Here is a 27,135-nt window from a genome sequence, read left to right on the forward strand (position 1 = left end):
CTCAGGGTCTCAGCCCATGTACCGAGAAAAATAGATTTACCAGCTATTCCTACATAATCATTTGGTCTTAAAAGAGAGAGAGAGAGAGAGAGAGAGAGAGAGAGAGAGAGAGAGAGAGAGAGAGAGAGAGAGAGAGAGAGATTGTAGGAAGTAATAAAGGTTTCCAGGGGTGTGTGGAATTACCATATATAATCATAACCATATTTACACACACATTCTTTGTGTGTGTGTGTTTGTGCTTTTCAACTTGAGGAGCTGGGAATACTGCGCCAAGGGTATTTCCAGAGAGGTCCAGTGTCAGTGCATAGCATCCTTCAGCAGCTACTAAAGCCCAGTGGTTAGGCAATGACGGCAGCAGACTCTATTCCTCCTTGCCCACTCTCCAGCAGCCGCTATGAGCTGCCCAAGGAAGGAGGCCGGCAGCAGCAGCAGCTATCGAGATGCAATGGGATGCTCCCTTGCTGCCATAACTGTCACTCTGGAAAAGCTCCAGCTCATCCTCCTCCCTGAGCTCAGCAGCAGTACTGGCAGGGGAAATAGGGACATTTCTGGATCAAATCAGAACCTGGGGTGTATTTCGTAATTCTGGGACTGTCCCTAGAAAATCGGGGTGCTTGGATTGTATGTAACTTGAGCTGGCCAAGGCTCCAAACACAAAACGATTTGCAAAATTAGCTCACTGCATGCAAAATATGGTTGTGTGAATCTATCCTAGCATGCAAATCTACCCTAACTTGTAAATAAGCCTCCCAAAATTAGAAGTCTGGGAAAGAACTAGTTTGTTGGGATGTTAGTAGCCTTTGCTTCCATGGGACCCCCTCTCCCCTCCATGGCCAACATGGAGACACATGCTAGTGTTTTGTTTCTCATTTTTCCCATCTGCTCAAAAAGTTATTCTGAAATTGGAGTGGTGACTGAGAATTAAGCTGAAACCCTCAGCCTTTTATAAACTGTAGGCAAAGGTGTGCTTCTTGAAAATGTTTCACATTTATCTGTCATTCCAGAATGTTGGGCACCAAACTTCAAACCATTTTTTCCCTCTAATCCCACTTAAATCAGTGAACAGTGATAATAATGGGATAGTTGATTTGATGGACAGAAAATTCAGAAATTCTCTAGCTCAAAAACAAACAAACTCCTTAGCAAAAGAAGGTTGGAATAAAACCATATTGTCAAAAAGAAGTAGCAATCTTGCCATGCGCACAAAAAGTATTTTAAAAAAGTGAATTAATGACATCTCGACATGTGCCAATGCTGTCTTAATTGACAGCTTTAAACTTTTGACATGTTGCATTTCCATTCATACTAGCTTTCAGAGTGGGGTTAATATTGTTTCTCCAGCCTCAATCTTTGAGCATAAGTTAATAAAACATAAACAGCACAATCCTGTGCATGTCTACTCAGAAATAAGCCCAATTAAGGTGGCATTATGAAGTAGAGAATAGTGTGTTTGTTTTTCTAATTATAATGCTAGTGCTCCTTTTCCATTTTCTAATGGAACTGTGGCTACTTGACTGATATACCAGCATGTCACACTAAAGTTCATTCATACCAATGAACTTTGCCAATATCATTGGACACTAATGCTACTCCCTGGCCCTTTCCGCATAAGCGTGATTCTATTCCCCCATGATTCCCCCTTGAAAACAGCAGGAAAGAACTGTATGCAAATATATTGCCTCAAATCTCACTCCTTAACTCCCATGATTTATTTATTTTTCTGGAATCAGATAACACAGAAATGAGTGTTAAACATGTACCAGATTCTATTCATTTTCTGGAAGTGGCTTTTACATAATGCAAATATAATGAGGAAATGAACAGGAACATGGAATAAACTGCTGTATGAACTGATTTGATTTTTAATATTTGAATTCCGCTTTTCCAACAATAAGCATTGAGATCAAAGTGGCTCGCAATAACGGCAGCATTAAAAGTTAACAAACATTACAATCAATTTACAATCAAAAATAGCATATAAATAAAAAACAAAAACAAAAAAATCCATTAAACAATACAATTCGGAACAGCTCATAGCAATACCAAGTAGTTGGATGAGTCTTACCACCTGCGTAAGTGCATATAGGATTGCAGCTTTCCAGTTATAAAATAATAGTTAGCGGTTCTCTTAATGATAGTACTGTATTACTCACCAAACAGAAACAAAAAGGGAGAATTCATTTGTTATTCCCCATCATTTTGTGGGGTGGGAAGACTCTTTATTCCCATTACTGATAAATAAAATGATAATTTTATTATTTAAGTTGCCCCAGCCACTCTGGGCAGCTCCCAACAAAATATTAAAAACACAATAAAGCATCGAACGTCAAAAAAACTTTACTATATAATAGTACTGACACCAGTCACTCTCCTTTTGTTGCTGCCAAAGAGAGAGTTGAAACGCACCCAGTCTCTTCCTCCTTTGATCCTTTTCTGGATACAGCACCAATTATTTCATTATTATTATTTTTTGCATTGATAAATAATGACAATATTCTGATAGCGTACTTTGATTCTAATTTTATTTTATTGTAAGGCTGTTTAAAATGGTTGGACCTTTAAACTCAGACACCGTGGAGATCATACAAGCATTACCTAGAGAGATGCTGCGATACAAGGTATTATAAGGGAAGAAAATATAACAAAAGAGCCTGCGAGCTATCCCATAGGGAGAGCAGAATTAGTTCTGATTCTGATTAGTTCTGATTCGGAATGTAACGAATGACCTGCAACCTTTCTCTATGATCCTAGCAAACGACAAGAAGACAGCGAGCGATCAATCTTCGTGCGGTTAAAAGAGGGAGGCTACAGGCTAAAAGAGAACATTCTGTTCCATCTGTATGTGAACACTTCGCCCTGTGGAGATGCACGCCTCAACTCCCCCTATGAAATCACAACAGACTGTAAGAACTGTACTTCCATGGTTTCATTTCATTTCAGCTTTTCTTCCCGCCTGCCCCCCCCTTTTTTTGTTGCTTCCCTTAATGTTTTCCTTCTCTGTTTCCTTGTTAAGTAGATGATGGCTGACTATGGAAATGATGCAAAGGGTATACCTCTCTCAATGGGCCAGCATAGAAATAATATGGGTTCCCTCTTAATAGTGGTTAAGGAACTAACTGGGAGCCGGCTTCAGGGACAAACTTGCTCTTCGCAGTTCCCTGGAATAAATTCGCGCCCTGCCCTCTTAACCACAGTTAAGCAGTTCATCAGCGCCAGCATAAACTCCAGTTAACTAGACTTCACCCCTAAATAAGATCTGAAACAACAGTTTGAAGGAGCTTGCGTCAAGGGAAACCTTTTTTAATGCTAATTGAGGAACCCTTACCGTGTTTCCCCCTTTTTAATACGTAGTCATAAAGTAAGCCAGGGCAGCAATTTTAAGCATTTGCGAAAGATAAGCCATACCCCGAAAATAAGACATAGTGTATCTCCATGCCTGCAGCAGCGCGGGCGGAGAGCTGAGCCAGCGGCCGGGCCTCTGTTGCTTCTAGCCCAGTTTCTAGTTTCTAGCCCAGCAGCTTGGAGCACCCAGGAGCACCGGAGCCAGCGGCCCTGCTTCTGCCTGGCCGAGGAGGCCTGCTGTTCCGCCGCCCGGAACCGGCTGCTGGAGCGCGCGGAGCGCCCAGCAGCCCCGGAGCCGAGCGCCAGAGCCAGCGGCCTCGCCTCCATCCGGCCGCCGCCGTCCCACCACCCGGAAACAGCTGCTGGAGCGCGCGGAGCGCCCAGCAGCCCCGGAGCCGAGCGCCAGAGCAAGCGGCCTCAGCTCCATCCAGCCGCCGCCGTCCCGCCGCCCGGAAACGGCTGCTGGAGCGCACGGAGCGCCCAGCAGCCCCGGAGCCGAGCGCCAGAGCAAGCGGCCTCAGCTCCATCCAGCCGCCGCCGCCCCGCCACCCGGAAATGGCTGCTGGAGCGCGCGGAGCGCCCAGCAGCCCCGGAGCCGAGCGCCAGAGCCAGCGGCCTCAGCTCCATCCAGCCACCGCCGTCCCGCCGCCCGGAAACGGCTGCTGGAGCGCACGGAGCGCCCAGCAGCCCCGGAGCCGAGCGCCAGAGCAAGCGGCCTCAGCTCCATCCAGCCGCCGCCGCCCCGCCGCCCGGAAACAGCTGCTGGAGCGCGCGGAGCGCCCAGCAGCCCCGGAGCCGAGCGCCAGAGCAAGCGGCCTCAGCTCCATCCAGCCGCCGCCGTCCCGCCGCCCGGAAACGGCTGCTGGAGCGCACGGAGCGCCCAGCAGCCCCGGAGCCGAGCGCCAGAGCAAGCGGCCTCAGCTCCATCCAGCCGCCGCCGCCGCCCCGCCACCCGGAAATGGCTGCTGGAGCGCGCGGAGCGCCCAGCAGCCCCGGAGCTGAGGGCCAGAGCCAGCGGCCTCGCCTCCACCCGGCCGCCGACGCTCCGCCGCCCCGCCGCCCGGAAACGGCTGCTGGAGCGCGCGGAACGCCGAGCAGCCCCGGAGCTCAGCGCCAGAGCCAGCGGCCTCGCCGTCGCCGTCCCGCCGCCTGGAAATGGCTGCTGGAGCGCGCGGAGCGCCCAGCTGCTCAAAGCGCCCAGCAGCGCTCAGACAGCCCAGCAGCATGGCGCGCAGTGCCCAGCAGTGCCCCGAGCCAGCAGCCTGGCCCGGCTAAGAAGACCTTAAGGTGCTGTAAAAACTGTAATAACGTAAAAAAAATAAGACATGCCACCAAAAATAAGCCACCCTGTGGTTTTTTGAGGGAAAAAAGCAATAAGACGGTGTCTTAAAATGTGGGAAACACGGTATTAATGTTAAATGCAGTTAGTTTGGCTGTTGACAAGCCTAACCAAGCCAGCTCTTGATTCCTTAACCATGGGTATTATATGTTCGTTATTAGACATTGTCATACTACTACAAAAAACACTAAACTCAGCTAAATCCACAGTACTATAGCATAGCAAGTAAAAGCAGCAGCTCGTAGTCCTATATTACCATGAGAAAGCCAATATGGTGTCTCCAGATGTTGTTGGACTCTAATTCGCATCAGCTGTAGCCAGCTTGGACAATGGTCAGGGATGATGCAAGCTGTAGTCCAGTATCATCCAGAGGGCAGCAAATTCACACACACACACACACACACACACACACACCGCTTTAGTTATCTATTAACATTTGTATAACACTTTCCATACCAATCCCACATGTTGTGTGGGATACCTGTCCATGTTTTTATTGAAAGCAGCAATAAAGGAGCCATCACTGGATCATAGCCAAAGAGGATAATCATCCACCCCCATGGAGGGAGCGGGTTACAGTTGCCCTTATTATCCCAGAGGACAGGATCACACTTCAAAATGATTAGACAGATTAGACAACTGGGCCAAAGCAAACAAGATGAATTTTAACAAGGAGAAATGTAAAGTACTACACTTGGGCAAAATGAAAATGAAAATGAAAGGCACAAATACAGGATGGGAGACACCTGGCTTGAGAGCAGTACATGTGAAAAGGATCTAGGAGTCTTGGTAGACCACAAACTTGACATGAGTCAGCAGTGTGATGCAGCAGCTAAAAAAGCCAATGCAATTCTGGGCTGCATCAATAGGAGTATAGCATCTAGATCAAGGGAAGTAATAGTACCACTGTATTCTGCTCTGGTCAGACCTCACCTGGAGTACTGTGTCCAGTTCTGGGCACCACAGTTCAAGAAGGATACTAACAAGCTGGAACATGTCCAGAAGACGGCAACCAAAATGGTCAAAGGCCTGGAAACAATGCCTTACGAGGAACGGCTTAGGGAGCTGGGTATGTTTAGCCTGGAGAAGAGAAGGTTAAGGGGTGATATGATAGCCATGTTCAAATATATAAAAGGATGCCATATAGAGGAGGGAGAGAGATTTGTTTTCTGCTGCTCCAGAGAAGCGGACACGGAGCAATGGATTCAAACTACAAGAAAGAAGATTCCACCTAAACATTAGGAAGAACTTCCTGACAGTAAGAGCTGTTTGGCAGTGGAATTTGGTACCAAGGAGTGTGGTGGAGTCTCCTTCTTTGGAGGTCTTTAAGCGGAGGCTTGATAGGTATATGTCAAGAATGCTTTGATGGTGTTTCCTGCTTGGCAGGGGGTTGGACTGGATGGCCCTTGTGGTCTCTCCCAACTCTATGATTCTATGATTCTATGATCCCCATAGTTCCTGGGGCTGGGGGCAATTTTGAGTGAAGAAATGGCACTGCAACCCTGATCCAGTTCAGGTCTCCATGTGGCTGCTTTTCTACGTCTTTGAAGAAGTTGGTAAATCTGATCAGGGATCTTCCACAGAATGCGTCGTTTGGCCTTTGCACCCAACACAGAAAATATATATCTCGCCTCTGTCATCCATGCCTTGGTAACCTCTGACAAGCATTTTATATAGGAACTAGTGTATTTCAGCCCGTTTAATAACGGGCGCTAGAACATCCTGGGGTTCGGAGAAGCGCTTGTGCAGCGCTTCTCCGAACCCTGGGACCTGTCCTTGCTGTCGGCGGCAGGGGGACAGGAACGGAGGAGGAGAAAGCGCTGCGTTCTCCTCCTCCGTTCCTGTCCCGCAGCCGCCGACAGGAAGAAGACATCCCAGGGTTCGGAGAAGCGCTTGCGCAGCCCTTCTCCGAACCCTGGGACCTGTCCTTGCTGTCGGCGGCAGGGGGACAGGAACGGAGGAGGAGAATGCGCTGCGTTCTCCTCCTCCGTTCCTCTCCCCCAGCCGCCGACAGGAAGGACGCACGCACTCTTCCCCCCCCTGCCTCCTCCAACCGCCGCTCCTCACGGCCAGGGAGGGTTGTGAGGAGGCTTTCGCCGGCCTCCACCCTCGCTTCCCTGACGTGCCCTGCAGTGAGGCGGTGTCCGGCGGGAGCGGCGGTTGGAGGAGGCGGAGGGGGGGAGAGTGTGCGCGCGCAGTCTCTGCTGTCCAATCCCTGTATCCCTGGGGCACATGCGCAGTGACCCAGGGACACACGGGACAGCTTGGACGCAGGGACAACTTGGACATTATTATATAGGATTCCTTTCAAAGGGACTCGGAATCTTCAGTGGTACAGATGCTGTGGACCTCTCCATGGGAATGTGGGGAGTACGAACCTCCATCATGATTTCTGTTAACCACAGTTAGCCTCTGGGAAAGCCAGCCAGGATCTGAAAGCACATGGGCAGATCTGACCAGATTTGCAGCCACTGCAAAGGAATCGGGCGACATGCAATCCGTACTCCCTTCTCTCACCCCGTCAACCTTAATGGTGGTTAATGCTAAACAGGTTTCTTGTTGTATCAGGGTCCAAAACCAACATCAAGTTCTGGTTTCTGGTTCTAGTTAAACAAGAACCCTGGTTAATGTTATTCACAGTCAGAATGCAGAAGCGGGGTGAGCTTCTGGGACAGGTTGGTGGAGGAAGCAAGAGTGCATACTCCAATAATTGGCTCCAAATCTCAGGAACACCATCAAGATAGAATCAGCATTACTTCTGCCCTTACCAGCTGTCGAGAGCTCTAGGCCACTCCTCTGCCCTCTCTAAATTTATGAGTGTTATATATGCCTGTTCCCATATGTGTGGCTAGTGGAATTCTGCCTGCCAAAGCCAGTAACGTGATCCCATCGTGCTCAGAGGGGACATACTGGTGTCTCTGCACTGAAGTACAGAACTGCTTTGTATTGCGTTATGCAAAGTTTGCTCCAAAGTTATATGAGCTTTGATCTGCCCCATTCTCCTTCTCCTTGTCCATTATGCCTGAAATGCTCTCTAAAACCACCTATGGCACCTTCTTTCAACTCCCTCCCCAAAACCCATCTTCCCCCCCCCCCAGGAAGCTGCTGGCTTAGTCCTCATTCTCAGATGAATCAAAGCCAAAGTGCATTTGCTCACAATATCCCTTGTTTTGTTTTGCTTCCTCCACTCCCTGTCTCACTGTTGCTTTCCTCTTTGAGAGTTAGCTTACAGTATAAAAGGGACCTCTTTCTCCTTGTGCTTCTCTATGAGGCAGTATGTGACCTGATAGTCTGCATGACAACAACAACAACAACAACAACAACAGTACACTTTTTAGGTGTGTTTTTGAAACTCTTCCAATCAGACTTTGGAAAAGATGAAGTTTTTCCCAAGGGGAAAACTCGATTCTTCAACTTCTTACATGAGAAAACTCAGCCAAGGTCTTCCCCTTTTTCCACCCCTTTTGCTCTCGGTCCATTTTTCTTCCATAGCCTGCATTTTTTGCTGTTCTAGGCAGACGAGCAGAAGCAGGCAAATCAAGTCTGCCCTGAGGCTGCCTCTGCTGTCTTCCCCCCCAGGCTGCTTTTTCTATCTTTTGCTAACATGTTGTCTTGCCTTGTGCCATTGACTTCCTGATAACCCAGCTCCCGTTTTATCCCACAGTCCCGTTAGGTCTGAAACACACCATTGCATCTTCTCCGCATGTGGCCTTCTTCCTGCTTGCCTATTAACCTACAGCTGTGCTGGAGTTGTGAGGCAGACACATTTCTGTAGTGCTTCCATCGCAACAGGATCGGCATGCAGCCACGACATCTGGGTCGTTGGGTTTGTAGGTAATCTGAGGGTGAGGCACAGAGTCAGGATTCTTCCTCCCCCAGAAGAGACCTAGCAGGGGACCACACTGCACAGAAACATGTCTCTCGAGGAAGCACACAAATAGACATGTCTGCCACAGGCTCTCTGGCAGTAGGGCTGCCAGTATAAACAGTAGGGCTGCCTGCCTGTTGAATCAATACATTTATCAGTTAAAGTTTTGGTTGGTCATTTGACATTAACCTCAGTTAATTTTGATTCAAAATAAGTTTGCTATCAACAAAGCCCCTCAGCAAAGGTTCCTTTTTGGACTATTGGAAGAAAAAAATACAAGGTTACTTGCATTTCTAAATTACAGTACCATATCAGAATCAAAATCGTTTTGTTTTGTTTTTTTATTGTACCCCTAAGTACACCTAGATGCATACCTAGATGAGGAGGAAGGTATTTCCTTTCCTTTCCAAGAATGTATGCTAAAATGTTTTAAATCACTGTCCCAAACCCATTGTTTAAATGTGTCGGAATGATGAAAAAGTTTGTTGTTTAATATAGGGAAGCAGAAACCTAAGTTTCCAAGCTGGTCACACAGAGGTTACTCATCTTATGTCCATCAGTGTGGGTAGGTGGATGGGGGGAGGGCAGGGCAGGGCGAAGAGAGACCAGCCCAGAGCATGGGAAACCCAAAGTATCCTTCTATGTGTGCACAGCCCATGAGTTTTCCACTGTGGGCATCTTGCCACAGTGAATGCATGACATATATTATGGAATTTATAGCCATAATCCCTTTGAGCGCTGCAGCACAAATGGCACAGGAGAGCCACAGTTGCCCAAAACATTTGGCAGTATCTGAAACGCCGTATCTACTACACAAATCTGGCCAGACCTTATGTAAATAGTGGAGAGTCTCCTTCGAGTCCTGGCTTTTGTTCTTGTTTTTTTTTCCGTCTCCCTCCCTCCCCAGCTGTGTTTGATCCTCTCTGTTGTGTGACTATAAGAAGAGCAGGCCAAAATCCAATATATTTAGTCCAGCATAGTGTTTTCAACAGTGGCCATCCAGATGTCAATGGGAAACCCACAACCTGGACATGAACATAACAGCAACTGGAGTAGAATCATAGAGTTGTAGAGTTGGAAGGGACCCCAAGTCCAATGCAGGAGTCATATCTAAAAAAAAAAAAATCCCAGGCCACCCAACCTCTGTTTAAGCACCTCCAATGAAGGAGATTCCACCAACTTCTGAGGGAGACTGTTCCGCTGTCGAACAGCTCTTATTGCCAGAAAGTTATTCCTAAATAATCGAATACCTCTGGTTTTCAGAGGCATGCTGTTTCAGATCCTGGATGTCGTGATGTAGCCCTCGTGACTAGCTGCCATAGAAAGCCTAATCCTCAGTGAATTATAGGTAAAACTATATTGTTACATTCCATTATGCCTCTGTGCTTCTCGGCATTCATTTTTGAAGAGTAAATACAAAATGGCAGCCAGGATTTTTAAGCTCGTTTAATTGAGGTGCTTCTCTCTCTCTTCCCATCAGGCGTCCATGCTTTGCCCTATGGGCCCTGCAACGCCTTCAAAACTGAGGTGCTCAAGTGCTAATTTTAGATGAGCGACGCAATTAGCAATTAAAAATAATGCTCTTGAAACCTCCAAGCTGCTCTTGCTTTGATTGGTATCTCCAAGCAAACCACCTGTGCAGAATCTGAATTCCTCTGATTAATTTGTGTGTTTTCTACTTCAGACATTCTGTTATAATCCAGACCCAGAAATGACAAATTACTAAAGAGACCAAGCAATTTGGAAGAAAGGGGAAAGCCTAAACTTCAGAAAATATTGCATTGTCTTGTTATTTTCAGTCTTCAAGTACTGTACAAATGTGAGGTTAAGGACACAGCCTTGCATCTCCAAGAGCTATGGTGAAAGGGATTTTCACCACAGAATTTTAAATGAAATTTTAAAAAAACCAACTCAGAAACACACACACACACACACACACACACCCAAAAAAAAACCTGAAAAGAGCCATACTCTAATGCAGGCATCCCCAAACTTCAGCCCTCCAGATTCCCATCTTCCCCAACCACTGGTCCTCTTAGCTAGGGATCATGGGAGTTGTAGGCCAAAACATCTGGAGGGCCACAGTTTGGGGATGCCTGTTGTAATGCATCCCTTTCGCCAACACTTCCACTGCCAACAGGGTGTAACCTCCCCCATAATTTTTTTGATTTTTTTTAAAGCCAACCCCCCCCCCAAAAAAAACCAGGTTGCCATACATTCAGGAAATTCTGGAGATCTCTTAACATTCAAAAAAAAATCCCCCTGGAAGGCAATTTAGCCATCCAATTTCTGTACATACCTGGAATTTTCCAGACGTATGGCAAGCCCTAGGTATAAGGTATCAGAGAATTAGTTGTTGGGCTTTCTTTTTCTTTACATTTTCCTCCTTTTTTCTTTTATCTTTATCAAGGTTAGCTATCTGGAATTCATGCTCTGCTGTATTATAACAATGCTAAGAGCACCAAAATGGTGCCCTCAACTATTAAAATTGGCCTTCACCAATTAGTCAACATAATGCCTTGTTGACATCTGCTTGTAAGGTTCCAGCCCTATTACAAATGCATTTGTCATCCAAAGGATTAGTGGAATTCATTGCCGTTTGAACTCGCTTTTGTTTCCAACCCTTTATAAACAAACTATCGTAATGAACTGAGAAGCGAGTATAAAAGGGAGGGTGCAAGAGGGCCCACCCACCCCCCTTCATGGCGTGGGAGTAGCATGCAGTGAAGCAGAGAAATAGAAAATGAACTTCTGAGGCAGCCGCACGTAAATTTCAGACAGGTTTTTACTCTTGTGATTCTGTTTAATCACCATTCATTTCCAGCAATTTTTTTAAAAAAGGTGGGGAAGTGGAGAATTCTTAATTTGCTTTTTACTAAAAAAAAAATCCATCGTCTGTCATAACACAAAGGCTGACTAGTTGCAAATCCTTGCAAAAATAATTGAACTTACGGTATATTACATTTTAGATTTTATATATATATAAAAAAAAGAGAGAGAAAGGAAATGAATGGGTGGGGGGGAGGGGAAGATTTATCTCTATACATTCAAAGGATCAAAATTGATACTAATAATTCTGCACTTCCTTCTTCCCTTTTCTCTGATGCTCTGAGCAGTGATTTACACATCTAATGTCTAGCCAGGCACACATCATAAACCCACTCCAAATGATTTTTAAATTGGTCCTCTCTAATGCTGGGGTCGGGTTGACATCTTGTTCCGGATGAAGTAGCATCTTCAGCTGACTTCTGCCTCCCTCCCTCCCTCCCTCCTGCTCCTTCCTACCTCCTCCTTTCCCCTCCCCACGGCAATTAGTGAAGATAATCAAGGGGGAGAATAAGCGATGCAAAAATCAGGAAGACTTAACAGCCACAGAGGCTCGGATCAAATGGAAGAAGAGAGCAGCAGAGGACTGGAGCTTGTGGATTACCAGTGGATGAGTAAATAAATATTGAGAGGGTGTTCCTTTTTAAAGAAGCTGAACCAAAAATAACAGTTAAATAGCAAGTTAAGTAATGGGAATTGAGGTGCCTGTTACCTGGTAGCAAAGTGGTCTGCTGGCCAGCACTGGTCCAAAGCTTTTGGTCTAAAATGCTTGAATTCAACATCAGTTTGCTCTTTTTGACGTATTTTGTACGAGGCTTCTCAGACTACTGAGACGGCTGACCATGCCCAAGCCGAAACCTGAACCTCTGAATCACACAGGCTCCAATGATTTTACAGTCACATGGTGTCCAAGGCAGTGGTGCACTCTGGGAAAGTCTCTGGGACTGTAGACGTCTGTTACTCCCATCAGAGAAGTCTTGATTGTTTAGTTTCAAGCTGCAGTCCACCTGGCTCATTTGCTTGAAGTGTATGAAGGTTCTGTTCCCTGGGGGGGCCCTGTCTTCGCTCTCGCAATCTGCATGTGGGTGGCATGGTGTGGCCTGCATGGTGTGGGCTAATCTTTGGCAGGCTGACTAATGTGCCTTAAAGAATCTTGCCTTAGGGCAGGGGGTTGGGCTTGCTGACCCTATGGGTTTTCTTTCCATCCCAAAGAAATGAACATGAGCTGTAAAAGTAGGTCTCTGTAAAAGATGTTCCTGAAATCTGCCTGGAATAGGAGTGAAGTTTGCAGAATGCCTGTCAAGAGCAGGCTCTTTATTTGTGTCTGAATCCGTTTGCATTTGGTAATTATGCCTGTCAATGTACCTTGCTCCGGCTTTGATCCTTGTCAGCTAACATTTACTTAGTATAATCAAAGTCATGCAAATTACAGTATATTCAACCCTGTCCTGGAATTGCTGGTATTTTCAGGTAGCGCCTTCCATCTGTGGGCATGTCTGTGTGTGTATATGTCTCCCTTCTTCCATTTCTAATTTTCAAGCTTTGAAATACAGAAGGAAGTGCAGTGCTTTGGTTGCAATTTGAGGACTTCAGATCTGAAAAATCAAAGAGTAGGCCAGCCAAGGTTAGGAAGAGGAGAGGCATGGTTTACGTAAAGCCTCTATGAGGTTCTTTGTTGGTAAGGATGAAACAAGAAGAAAATTAGGCAAGGTAATGGAACATATGAAAGCTTTCCACCAGAGGGCACTTATTCCTGAAATAAACAGCACTGGTCCAGGCGTTCCAATCCTCAGCATCCAGATGTGAGCAGGATGCTAGCTCAGTCTGCATAGCTAGCACCTGCAATTGCTGCCAAGGCAGAAAAGGTACTTTGCCTTTCCTCAGGGTGCATCCTGCACAGCGGGCAGCATCTGACACAAACAAGCCAGAAGCTAGGAAGCCAATCGTAGGATACAGTCTGGCAATGCAATCCTATCCATGTCTACTCAGCGGCAGTCTCATAAGTTCAGTGTGCAAAATCACAGCCTAAAGCATCCAGGAAAAGATAATAATAAATAATAATAATAATAATTTATTATTTATACCCCGCCCATCTGGCCAGGTCTCCCCCGCCACTCTGGGCGGCTTCCAACACACATCAAAATACATTAAAATATCACAGACTAAAAACTTCCCTAAACAGGGCTGCCTTTAGGTATTTTCTAAATGTCAGGTAGTTGTTTATCTCTCTGACCTCTGATGGGAGGGCGTTCCACAGGGCGGGTGCCACTACCGAAAAGGCCCTCTGCCTGGTTCCCTGTAGCTTTGCTTCTCGCAGTGAGGGAACCGCCAGAAGGCCCTCGGCACTGGACCTCAGTGTCCGGGCTAAACGATGGGCGTGGAGACGCTCCTTCAGGTATACAGGACCGAGGCCGTTTAGGGCTTTAAAGGTCAGCACCAACACTTTGAATTGTGCTCAGAAACGTACTGGGAGCCAATGTAGATCTCTCAGGACCAGTGTTATGTGGTCCCGGGGGGGGGGAGGTGCCCATTGGGACTCATAGAGCAAAAGGCAGAGAGACCAACATTAGCTGGAGCCAGAGCCAACTAATTCTAGTTTTGCCCAGGCAAATAGAGCTTCTGTGTATATCAGCCACATGCAAAATATCCATGGCTGCTCCTTCCCTCAGCCGCACGCCCAATCTCCAGTTTCAGACATATCAGTATATCGCAATGTTTAGCTGCTGATATATCACGATGCTGAAAACCAGATGTCGCCCAGCCCTAGCAGAAACGAACCCACTGTACAAAAGTATTATTCATTTTTGCCTTTGCCTCCACCTACCACAAGAATGTGGCCCCCAAAAGGTTGCCCATCCCTGGTAGAATGCAATGGGGCTTACTCCCCTGTAAATGTGTACAGGGTACAGCTTTAATGTGCAAATTCCAGGTCGTATTTATGGAGAGGGAGGGAAGTAGGACACAAATGAGCTAGAAGCTAGGAAGCCAATCGCTGCCCTCTGCTCCCACTTGGCCCATCACCGTTCACCTTAGAAGATAAATATAGAAGCTCTTGATCTGTTGTATCATCGATGACGCTTCCTTTCTTTTCTTTTCTTTTTCCTTTCCAGTGAACAGCATTAAGCACATAGTAAGAAAGTACCGTGGGCATCTTCGAACAAAGATTGAATCTGGGGAAGGAACCATTCCAGCCCGATATCCCAGTGCGGTGCAAATGTGGGATGGCATGTTATTGGGGGAGCAGCTGGTCACCATGTCTTGCACGGACAAAATTGCCAGGTAACTTTATAGTGAAATTGCTAAGCAGTCGGGCAGCAAGCAAGCATGGAAATGTCATTGTTTTCTGGTGGAAAATTTAATTAACTCTTGAGGAAATGGTAGCCACCATAACCACCTATCATGAACATTTCCACAGCCATGCACTTCGATATAAGAATATGTTCCACGTGCATCAGCTCTCTCACATATATACAGGAGCCACTGGATCAGAGCTATGAGGATTTTGATAGATTTGATCTTTGGTAACTCAGGCTTCCCCTGGGGTGGTTGCCATCTGTTCCTCAGATGTTTCAGAAGAGTGGTTTTCAGACTGTCTAGCTTCAAGGACTTTGACTTGCTTGATGAGGACCCTATTGTGCATTGTAGAGGATCCTGGGGTATGCAGTGTCGGTTCACAAAGAGCACTGGCTGAGCAATTGTGATGTGGAACACATTGTGCAAAATGCCTCAGGCCAACATTTAATGACAGGCTTGAATCCTTCCTGAATTAAAACAGAGGAACTGCAAACCAAAGGATAAAATGTGAAACCATGCCTTAAGATTTTGTACATATGAGGATGGCAATGCTTTTTTGAGGAGGGTTTGTTTGTTTGTTTGTTTGTTTGTTTGTGATGGTTTGATGCTACAGCACAGAACTGCTACTTTTTGCTCTCACTTTTCGTAGATGATCTGTTTGAATATTGCAGTCACAATCGTTTTTTGCATGATTGATCCAATCATAGGAATGAGGGAAAAGTCCAATGACGATATAGTGAAATAATCTGACACACACACTATGAAAATATCGCAAAATAACACTGTTGGGTTAAATCCTCCCCTGTTGTAACACATTTTCTCAAAGAGGAAAGGGAAAAGTCTGCAACACAATTTCCCTGTTTCTTCCAAGAATGACCAAAGTTTCAAAATCAAATTTCAGGCAGAAGAGAATGACTAAATAAATTAAGGGTTCCAAACCATACTGTCACTGCCTTTGTTTTTTCTGAATGTCAATACACAGTAAATTAAATATAAACTCAGAAACCAATATTATATTTAATATTGATGGGAATGTCAATTGCAATACAGGGTGCCCAGAACTTCATTTTCTCCAAAGAAACCTGCCTTCATCCACTACAAAATCAGTCTACAGTATTTAAAGATTGCTGACATTTACCCACAGCTGTAAAATAAGGCAATCTGGTGTCATGTTCTGTGTTTCCAGGATCAAAGGCAAAACCTTTGTTTTGATGTTCAAAAGTATTCCAGTTGTGCATGTTATGACTTATTAATGATATAAATATGCACTCAGGTTTTAGACAGCTCTTAACATGTTGATGTCAGAAGAGAGGCAATAGAGATGATGTTCCCCTTAGTGATCACCCACCCCCACCAGGGCTCTTTTTAGGGACGGCTAGATCACTCTATTTGTGGCCCATGTCCATTTCACATGTGTCCATTCATAAATCCATTCTATCCCATTTCCAAATTAATCAAAAAATTACTTTTAACCCACGCAAAATTTGATATTGAAATACATATGTAAACACTTGTTTAAGTACCCTCAAAATCTTAATGTTTAAATTCTAAACATATTTTATGCTTAAAATATATGCTTTAAAGCATTTTTGAACAGAGAACTGCGTGGCAAAATGAAGAAAAGTCAATATTCCAAAGGATAGTTGTTTCAATCTGCGCATTACTCAAGGAGGTGCAGATCAGGTCAACTTGCATTGGAATTCACAGAAACCAAATCCCTTAAGCATCCCTGGTTCTATCTGAGATCCTTTCCTCGGGGACTTCTTTCTGCTTCTGAGTTCAATCTGGGGGTGAGGTGCAGACTCTCCCAGGTTTCTTGGCTGTCAATACTTTCTACTTCATATTCCACCTGTCTTCTCTCTAAATTCCATGCATTACACATGCCACAAGGGTGCTGTCAGAAATGGCATAATTCCTGCCCTCCCCTCCCAGCCATGATGTCTAGTGACATCACCTTGTGAGATTCCTTGCTCCTACCCTGTGCCATTGGACGTGCCTGATGGGAACAGGGGAAACTCACAACTCAATAGCGTCACATCCTGTATGCTAGATGTTGCAGTAGGGTGAGGAAGACCTCACTGTGGGAGTGCTATTTTGGGTGGCATCCCTGCATTGAGTGGAATGTATAGGCCACCTTTCAAAGGAAAGAATCTGCTCGTGTTGCTGTCCAGTCCTGGTGAGGCTGAACTCACAGAGGGGCTTTGAAGGAAGCAGACCTGGCAATGGTCTGCAGTGGATAGTAAGAACAGGTAGAAAAACAGGTAGGGACTGTGTATCCAATATTACCTTTGTACAGTTGACTACATTCATTCATTCATTCATACACACATACAAAATCAGAGATTTCCACACACACCCGTACGTATCTTTCCAGCCAGGCAAGCAAGAGGCATCTACACAGTTCAAGAACGCATTCCAGCCAGGCAAAGGCATTCAAGGAAGGCAGGGAGCAAGGCTTGCGCGAGTTGTGTCCTGGAGAGGTGGGAGAGTCCTGGGGGTCCCAAGGGCCAGACAGAGAGTGTGCAGAAAGAGGGAGAGACTTAGGGAGCTGTGGGAAGGTGGGGACCTTCAGTCCTCGCAACTGCTCTACAGGGGTAAGACCTACTGGGAAGTATTGCTGAGTTGTTTGCCGTTTCCTTGAAGAGGCAACTTCACTGACAACTGACTGTTTCTTCGTGCTAACCTGCATCTGACTCCAGCCTTGACATTAACTCTCTTTATTCAAAGAAACAAAATAGCTCAGTAAACCACCAAGGGTGAGGGGAGCTGGTCACAGCAGGAGGGGGAGACCCACTGGCTTATTAATCAGTCTGCTTCATCACTGCCTCTTGGCCCCCCCCTCCTCTCCAACCTCCTGTTCTGCCTCTGGTCCTGGACTGCTTTCTGCCACAGATGCTTCCTGCTCACAGAACACTGTTGCCTCTTCAACTTCTGACACCTCCTCCTCCTAGCCTGCTCCCTCTTCTCCCTCTGACCACTCATCATCGCTCCACCACCAGTCCCCTGGCTCTGAGCTTTCTTCCCTTGGGGGTTCCCCAGCTGGCGCCTCCCACCATTCTTCTGCATCCCGCCAGTCCATAACATCACCATAATAGAAACATATATTTTGGAAGATAGGCATCCTTAGTCCCCTAAATGTTTCTGGTAAATTGGTGTGTTAAAGCCTGGTGCCTCCTTCCCAAAGCCTGGGAAGCTTCTGCCTGGCTTAGGGAGGGAGGTGTGATGCTCACACATATGCCACCCTTACAAGCTAGTGCCTCTGGTCCTAAATGTTCCCCTGTGAAAAATTTCACTGCACACCACTGATCTCATGTGTTCCTATATTGGCTGATTTGATTTTCATGGGGTCCAAATGCTCAAATGAATTCATATATGCCTAAATGAGATTGTTGAGTAAGCAGTCCTTTGATTGAATTGTCCTTCGAGGGTTTTAGCGATTTGGAGAAAAATTCCACATCGAGGATATTGGCCCCAGTTCCTTGAAAACAGCCTACTTTGCATGACTTACAAAGAGAAGGAGAACCAGAGTAGCAGTTTTCTGATATATTGGAAAGAATTACTGGAGCCGAGCAAATAATGCACAATTAATAATTTATCCCAACAGCTGTTATCATACTTTCTTGCTCACAAGGTATTTGTAAGCAACATCAAAAAAGCGTTTCCCTCCATTCAGTTATCATTCACAGCATTCAGCAGTTTTTGTGCATGTTAATCCCAAGTAAATTATTTGTTAAAATTCAGTGCTACTCTCTGCACTCCAAGTCCATTTTAAGAACATCAGAAGTGCCTAATATCATATTGCTGGAAGATATCAGCCACAGACTTAGCTGGCAGTGCCATTGGGCAACTAGGAGCCACGATTTAAAATCCCCCACAATTATCCTCATATGATTTTAAAAGGCAACTCCACAGACTCAACTTCCCAGTGCGGGGTTCAGCAGCATGAGTGGGCCCTGCCAATGTGCTGACAAATGGTCTGAGAATACATTATATATGGGTAACAGGAAGCTAAAGTGGATTGCACTTCTGTTTTGGGACAATTTGAGAAGCAGACGGAATGAAAAGCTACAGGGAGTTGCCCAGAGGAGGATCTAAAATTTCTAAAACTTCCTGGGTGTAGTGTATGTGCTTTTTAAAAGATGTCTCCTCTGTCAACTGATTGGTACATAGGTCAATGACTTTCTGGGGACTAGGGACACATTTACAAACCAGAAACAGTGTTATGAGTATCATACCCCAGTGCAGCCAAACACACACTGTTTGCTAGAACAGAATTCTTGTTTCAAGCCTAATTTCAGGAGATGGGCAGGTGGAGAGGGGGACCCTGCAGGCATCAGAGAAAGCTTCCATGGGCATATACCCCCAATGGGTGCAGTATAAATAATAAAGTTATTATTATGTGCTCACAGGTGCTATGTTGGCACCCCCGGAATTAGTACATGGGCACCATCTTTCACACTTTCCAGGCCAATCTGCTGGGAGTCTCCCTTCTTTTTCCACTGGGATCCTGAAAAGCTTAATGCCAGCTATGAAAAAGCTTAAGCGCTAAAGCACAATTGCTTTACACAATGATATCAGCAAAATGCAAGAGAAATGTTCCAAGATAACTATTTTTTAAAAAATAGTTTTAGTGACAGACTATCAGGATCGCATATGTTGGCTTGGAAGGTTTGACCCTGGAATCTGCAGCTTATTAATGAAAGTGGAAATCAATTAACACAACTAGCTCCCCCAACTAGAGACAATCTGCACACATGATACAAGTCTATTTGCAATCTTCTCTCTTCTTATTTAACCCCTTTCTGCATCAATCAGAATCTGGCCTTGGTCTTTCACTGTCAGTTACAAAAAGACGAACCACCCACTGCTAAAATACAGATCAAACCCTAATGTAGTAGTTCCAGTTTCCAAACCAATAATAGCTGAATTGTCATGTAACTAGAAAAACCACAGGTGTTCTGCAGACTGGAGACTACCATGAATAACAATCCTTATTGCGTGAAAATACAGGAAGAGGCTTTGATAATTGGCTGCATGATTCTCCAGCATAGTAAACAGGAAAGCCTTGTGATGGTGCACATCAGACTCGGGAACAGCAGAGCTAGCACAGTATAAGTGACATTACGTACTGTAGGGGTGAAGCAAAGGGGTAAAGGTTGTCCAGGAAAACTCTTTCTGGGTGCCCCTACTATTGCTGGAGGTAACCATGCTTGGTGTTCCAGGACCTTGGACAGCAACTGATGGTCTATTTCAGCAGTTGGATCCACCCAGGTCTATTGCCGTAGGTAAACATGGTGGAGCTTTCGGGAGCTGGCTGTTCAGGACCCTGGACAGAAACTCCCATTCTTTAAATGCAATGTTAGGCGGCTGCAAAGGATTAAGGTACTTTTCCATGTACAAGACTAGGGTGTTGTTTTTTTACCAAAAAATAATGTGTAAAAGGGGGGTAGTCTTATACATGGGGGCAATCTCCCCGCATTTTCTTAATTTTGAGTCCCCCAAAATACACGGGGGGGTGTGTGTGTTATACACGAAAAAATATGGTATTTTAGAAGGTTGGGGGAAGTGTCATCTACTGAATGGAAGACTAGCTCCTCTCTGATTCCTTCCATGTCATTACTGGCATTTCAATTATAGACAGGTGGGGACCATATGTGTTTGTAGGAATTAGATGTACTGAAAGCAAATAAATACAGAAGTAATGGCAGTGGACAACGCCTCTAGTACCAACGTTATACTCCCCATATCAAAAGCAAGGAGCTATAACAGCCCAGCCCACAGTGTAATTTAAGCCAGTTCAGATCACCTGGATTCTATGGAGATAATTTGGTTTAAATCCATGCATTTGCTCCTCTATTATGTAGGTAAACCAGCGGGTTTCTTTTCCAGTATGACAAAAGTTATTTAAAATATGTTATCTAAGTAGGGAACATGTCCTTGAAAGGGGCATTTTAAAAGTCTTGCACAATTAGGGGGGGGGGGAGTCAAACAATCCATCATATGTCTTACCTAGACAAGTCAGTTTGATATATTGAGAAGCTGGAATGTAACAGCACATTTACTCTGCATAATAATGTTAATTTTGAAAACGTTGCCCATGGAGAAAGCAGTAAAATCACAGCAGCATTCTTGCACCTAACAGAAGCAAACCTCCTCCAGAACTCAGTTTCACCATAGATCCTTTTGTTCCTGAAGAGGCATAAATTGTTCCTAGGACTAAAGCTAATTTGCTTTCCTTTGTTCTAGTTACAGGTAGGTAGCCATGTTGGTCTGCCATAGTCGAAACAAAATTCCTTCCAGTAGCACCTTACAGACCAACTAAGTTTGTCATTGGTATGAGCTTTCGTGTGCATGCACACTTCTTCAGATACACTGAAACGGAAGTCACCAGACCCTTATATATAGTGAGGGGGGTGGGGAGGGGTATTACTCAGAAGAGTGGTGGGAATGGGTGGTTGGCTGATAGGTGTGGTAAACCTGTTGACTGTTAACGACTGCAATTGGTCTTACAGGAAAAAGCAAGGGGTGAGATGGCTAAAAATAGCTTTTTCATGTACCAGTTATAATGAGATAAGAGTCTCTATTCAGACCAGGTCTCTCCATGGTTTTAAGTTTGGTAATAAGTTGCAATTCAGCAACTTCTCTTTCAAGTCTATTTCTGAAATTATTACAAAAGAATTTCAGAAATAGACTTGAAAGAGAAGTTGCTGAATTGCAACTTATAACCATTTTTTATTTATTTTGTTTTACTTTCCTTTACCCAGCTAGGCCTAGTTCACTTGAAGAGACGATCACATGATAAAAGTGGTTTTACTCCTGGTTATTGGTCCGAGATTTCCAGAAGCGCCTCTCTGGGCTTTGAAATGAGTTCACTACCTGGGGCTGCCATATTGAATCGGTATAATCAGAAGATTCTGCAAGTAAAACTTAAGTTCAGGAGTTCCCAAACTGCTCTGCAAACTTCAGTTAGGTGGTCCATGGTGTGTCTGTGGATTTGTGGTTGAAGACAGGAAGTAGCACATCCATCACATTGAATATTCATATTGATTTTTAATGTATTTCCATTGCTTCTTTTGCTTCTTCTGTTCTATGGAATTCAAGTTGCAATACAATAAAACACCATATATAAGGTTTTTTTATTATTAAGGATTTTCTTGGTTTACAGAAATATGTGCAATGTCTCTCATAACATTTTTACAGACCAGTTTCATTTATTGAGACATTGGGAGGGAAAGGGGGAAAAGAGATAGATCGGGGGGAAAGTGGATGGGGTGGGTTTGGGTGATGATGTTTCTATTTTACTTAATATATGTGGGGTTTTGTCAGCGTCACTTGTGCAGGTTCTCTGATGTTTGCTTGAAAACACCATATATAAGAAACAAAAGAAGCCATAATATACAGTACAATTAAAAATCATACAGCTTCTAGCACAGACCATTACAATTGCTACAAGAGGCAGGAAAATAATTAAGCAGTTCATCAACACCCTCAGCAATTTTCAAGTGGTCCATGATGGGGGAAAGTTTGGGAACGACTGCTTTCATTGATTAATCAATTGGAGGGGGTAATTTAAAGGGTATGAGTGAATGTTAATCAATTCAAATTTAGCCAAAGAGCTGCTCAATTAAATACAGAAAAGCAGAAAGAGTTGCCAGAACTCACCATGAGCTCTTTCCTTGCTCTCTTATCATGGCAATGGTGCCTACCTGAGAGCTGCCAGAACTGAGTTCCAGCTGAAAAAGCCCTGCTGAAAGGTGATATATAAAGTAAATAGCTACGGCTATGACCCTAACCTCACATGCCCATGACTCTAATCCTAACCACCATTGAATTCAATAAGACTTACTTCTGAGTCCACTTGGTTGGAATTGTGCTGTAACTGTATTTTTATTGCATGATAAAGCAAGAAGATAGGTGCATGCACAACTTATTAACTTCTTACTCGTACTTCCTTCTCTAATAACTTAATTGTAATTATTCCTCCTCTGTGCCTACAATGATGTCATGACATGATAAGTTTCTGTGGGGTAAATGTCTGAGCATGCAGCCACACATTTTCTCGGAGAAACAGGAATTGCAAAATGAAGTAGCTTTTTTTTTCTGGGGAGCGGGGCAGAAGTGGTTAGAGCTCTTAAACTGCTAGTGTATCTTCGTGTTTAGAAGCAGCAAATACCTCTGAATACTAGCTGTTGAGGAAGACATCAATCTGTAGATCAGGCATCCCCAAACTACAATTCCCATGATCCCTAGCTAACAGGACCAGTGGTCGGGGAAGATGAGAATTGTAGTCCAAAACATCTGGAGGGCCGAAGTTTGTGGATGCCAGGACTAGATAAATGCAATTCAATGGAGCTTTCCCTACAGCCAATAAGTAGTCATATTTAAACATTGGATATCCCCCCCCCCCGTGCAGATACTGTGCTTCTTCATTTCCAGCAAATTAAATGAGGCAGGTGTTTTTAATCCTGACATCAAAAATGCTACTGAGTTCATGCACATATTTCTACCCCAAATAAATCATTGCTTTCTGATGATTTTAGTCTATTACTTATCAAATCCCAAACTGTGTAACTTCAGACAATTTGACACTCTTTTCCATGCTTCCATTCTTGGAGGTTTTCTTCCAGCTAAGCTCTGCCTTTAAGAGCACAATCCTTTGTGTGTCCACTCAGAAGTAACTCCCACCGATTTCCCAAGTAAATGTGTACACTATACAGCGTGTAGCCTAAATGAGACAGACAGGTAGACATTTGTAGAAATGACCACACACATCTATGCAGCATATCTTTTCTCCAGCTGCAGCGGCACCACGAAGTTATGCAAATCTGATAAGAGCAAAGCAAATGTTTCATAAAACCAACGGCTGTTTAAATGGTGGGACTAAATTGTTTGTATATAAATATTACCTTTTATCTTCCATTTGAGTTTTATGTAGGATGAACACATTACTTTAATGACCTGCGTTTAGAGAGGGAGGGAGAGGGGCAGTCTCACTCCAAAATCCTCAGCAGCCAGATGGCTGCCTTGTCTTCCATGAGATTAAAAGATGTTTCTCATTGGCAGGCCCTGCTTCTGAAGCAAATTAATATAGCCAACTAAACTGCCTGTGGTTTGCTCTTTTTTGCGTGTGGAATAAAATTTCAAAAGAACTTCTGATGAAAGCATTTTTTTGTCACAGGTTCTGTGAGCAGATTGCTCTCCAGGTACAGCATGCTGGTTTTAAACATTCAGTAATTAATGGAAAGTATTTCGTGTTAATTGACTGCTTCAGGAAAGGGAAGTATAATGGCTCCTTATTAATCATGGAAAGAGACATACAGCACAGAGGCACCGCAATTATTGCACTAACGGTTGAGAAATGTTAATTAATGAAAAGAACAATGATGTAAGAAATTAGCTACATAATGCTTCCTGCTGGTACAGATTTGCACTTTAAATGCGTTGGGGGTTTTTAAGCACAGCAACCGCTGGATGTTGCCTTAAATAGCAAAATCTCTCTAACCCTTTCTGTAGTGCTCTAAAATGTCAAGCATATTTCAGCTCATGAGCAACTGAGTTTGGGGCGGGGGGAAACCAACCCCACAATTTTTGTGATAAAGCATTTCTCCAGGAGTGCTACTCAAGAACAAAGCAAGGCTTTTTGGAAATGCATAGACTGATTTCGTTCAGAGAAAAGCAGTTAACCTATGTTATTGTTGCTCTTATTTTGGTTATTTATACCCCACAAGAGCTTGTCAAAATAAGAAAGTCTTCACCTTGCTTCCTAAAGGCCAGCAGAGAGCCCCATGGGCTTACTAAAGGGCAGCATTGCACAAACAGAGCCACTACTGAAAAGGTCCTGCTCTTAGTGGGTTAATTGTATTTATTTATTACATTTATCCCACCTTTCCTCCAAGGAGCTCAAGGTACTGCAATGCTTCTCTTCACAACAAACCTGTGAGGTAGACTAGGCTGAGAGACAGTGACTGGCCCAAGGTCAGCCAGAGGGCTTCAATACTGAGTGCATATAACTCTAATCTCAGATGCAGAAGGCTCCCAAAACAGAACCTTGCCTGGAAATGTTCATGCACAGGAACTCTCAAAATAGAATTATCTAAGGTACCATTGACCCAAGATGCTTAGGGCCTTAATAGCCAACATTAATGCCTAGAAACCAAGGGCCAGATTAAGATCTGCCCCAACCAAATGTGAAGGGGGAGGGGAAGAATCAGAATTCTTGCACTGCCTGCCGCTTACATTGCTTTCGTTTACCACCATCACCACCCTGGTGCTTCTCAATCCATGTAGGCAAACAAGGACCCCTATTCTCCCCTGTATAAGCCTGTGTGTACACATCACAGTTTATTCTGGCTCCAGCCCACTTCCGCCAGGTGTTCAACAATGAGTACATAGGACGCTAGCAACAATCCATGCGTATCCCACTGTTCCTTGAGAAATGCTTCTGCTTCGTATGTTTTCCCTCAATCCAGCTTCCATCCAATATGAAACATCAGCTGCGATTAAGCTGAGATGCATATCTTTCAGTCTTCCATTGCGTGTGCACAGATGGCATCTTCACTAAATAGGAGTCCAGGGGGTGGGAGTACAATTTTCAGCCCAAGAGCCACATCTCTCATGGGCAACCTTTCTTGGGGCCACATGCCAGTGGTAGGTTAAATTCCAGCCATGGAAAAACCAGATGCTTCTACATGCACCCGCAAGCATCTCTTTTTGTCCTCCCTCCAGGAAAGCAAGTGAGATAATCACAGTTCAAATGTGGTTTCAGCCAGGTTAAAGAACACTGGGAGGGTGCGGAACAGCACAGGTGAGGTTTGCGGCCTGGGGACAGTGGTGTATGGCTTTTGGGGAGTCCCCAAAGGTCAACTAGAGAGGCCTGTTTGCTCCGCTGCCAGAGGCAGTCTGCTTCTGCAAAACAGTTGCTGGAAACTGCATGAGGAGAGTGCTGTTGCCTTCAGCTCCTGCTCATATGCATCCATCTGGTTGGCCAATGCGATGCGTCACTTGGCTTATCCAGCAGACTTTCCTTATGTTCTTATGGACAGGTAAGGTTCTCATTCCTGAGCTAGGGAATTCTGAATTTCTGGCCTGCATCAAGGTCCATCATCCGTCACAAAAATTACAGTTGGAATCAGCTGAAGATGCCCGCTATTTCTCTCCAGGATAAAAAGGCAAATGAAAAAGGGTGCAGTCACTCACTCTCGTATCTTATTTTGTCACCTGCTGATCCCCTTTCTCACTGCCGGATTCCTCTTGCAGGTGGAACGTCCTCGGCTTACAAGGAGCTCTCCTCAGCTACTTCATCGAGCCTGTGTACTTGCATAGCATTATTGTGGGGAGCCTCTCTCACACCGGACACCTTTCACGGGTAATGAGCCATAGACTAGAAGATGTCGGTCAACTGCCAGCCTCATACCGGTGCAATCAGCTGCTCCTGAGTGGTAAGGACACCCTTGCTTGGAAGCATGAACCATCTGCTTCCCCATTGCTGGTGCTGTTGGGCTCCTACACGGAACATAACCAAGTGTCCCTTCACAGCTTGGGATACTTGCTTCCTTCTCACTTTCCTTTGATGCTACTGATAATTAGACATTCTACCACACTAAGAGCACAGCACACTCAGTGCCTGCCAAGGTCCCCGGCCCCTCCCAAATTTTTGATGTTTGGTTGGGAGGGGTCACATTTTGAGGGGAGTCCTGTTTGTTGGGCCTCTGTTTTGGGGGTGGTTATTTGGTTGGGGGAGTTGTCTGTTTGGAGGGTGCTGATCATCACATGCATGTTTGTTTTCTGTGAAGTGGGTTTTTCGTGGTGTTAACCCTGGTCTCTTAGCTTTCCAAATGTGCCCCCAGATCCAAAAAGGTTGGGGAACCCCATTCTACCGTGTTGAATGGGTCTTACTCCCAAGAAAGTGTATATAAGATTGCAATACTAACTGAAATAGATTCTTCTTACCTCTGGGCCTCCACTCCTGTTGGAAGAGGCTGTGCTCCACCACAAATAATTCCTGTCCCAAGAATCTTTACTGTGATATATTTATAAGCTGGGGCAGCAGCTATGGCACCCACTTTTCTTAAACTGATCATCATGATCAAGGGCATGACTCCACACCCCTTGATAATACTAGCAGGATTTCTGCTGGAGCCAGTTGCCAAGGAGCAGAGGGTCATATTTGGTTGTACCACAACGTAGCAAAGCACGTTATATAAAGAAAACTTCCACAAGTTCCAAGTCAGATGGTGATGGCTTATTCTGTGACCGAATCCTACTAGACTTCTTAAAAATGGCTTGCACCATTGAGCATGATTAAACCCATTCTCTGGCTGACCTGAAAGGCCATATGGTTGGAAGCAATCATTATCCAGTACAGCAATCTTTCCATTATACTTGGCCCTTTGGTATGTATATCACCACTCATCCAGATACCTTAAAGCCACAGCATAAGTGTTAAAACCAAACTAGAGCCTTGAGT

The 27,135-nt window shown here is 44.8% G+C and overlaps 1 protein-coding gene across 1 annotated transcript in view; it reads left to right on the forward strand.

The window, feature by feature from the left end:
* The window catches only part of ADARB2 (adenosine deaminase RNA specific B2 (inactive)), a 119,030-nt gene that overhangs the window by 81,107 nt on the left and 10,788 nt on the right, over positions 1–27,135 (forward strand). Inside the window, exons 5-8 of the mRNA XM_060280896.1 lie at positions 152–159; positions 2,763–2,903; positions 14,486–14,654; positions 25,926–26,107. Of these exons, the coding sequence (XP_060136879.1) occupies positions 152–159; positions 2,763–2,903; positions 14,486–14,654; positions 25,926–26,107 (500 nt within the window). The remainder of the gene's footprint in view (positions 1–151; positions 160–2,762; positions 2,904–14,485; positions 14,655–25,925; positions 26,108–27,135) is intronic.

This window comes from Zootoca vivipara, chromosome 12, assembly GCF_963506605.1.
Source record: "Zootoca vivipara chromosome 12, rZooViv1.1, whole genome shotgun sequence".
NCBI classification, from domain to species: domain Eukaryota; kingdom Metazoa; phylum Chordata; class Lepidosauria; order Squamata; family Lacertidae; genus Zootoca; species Zootoca vivipara.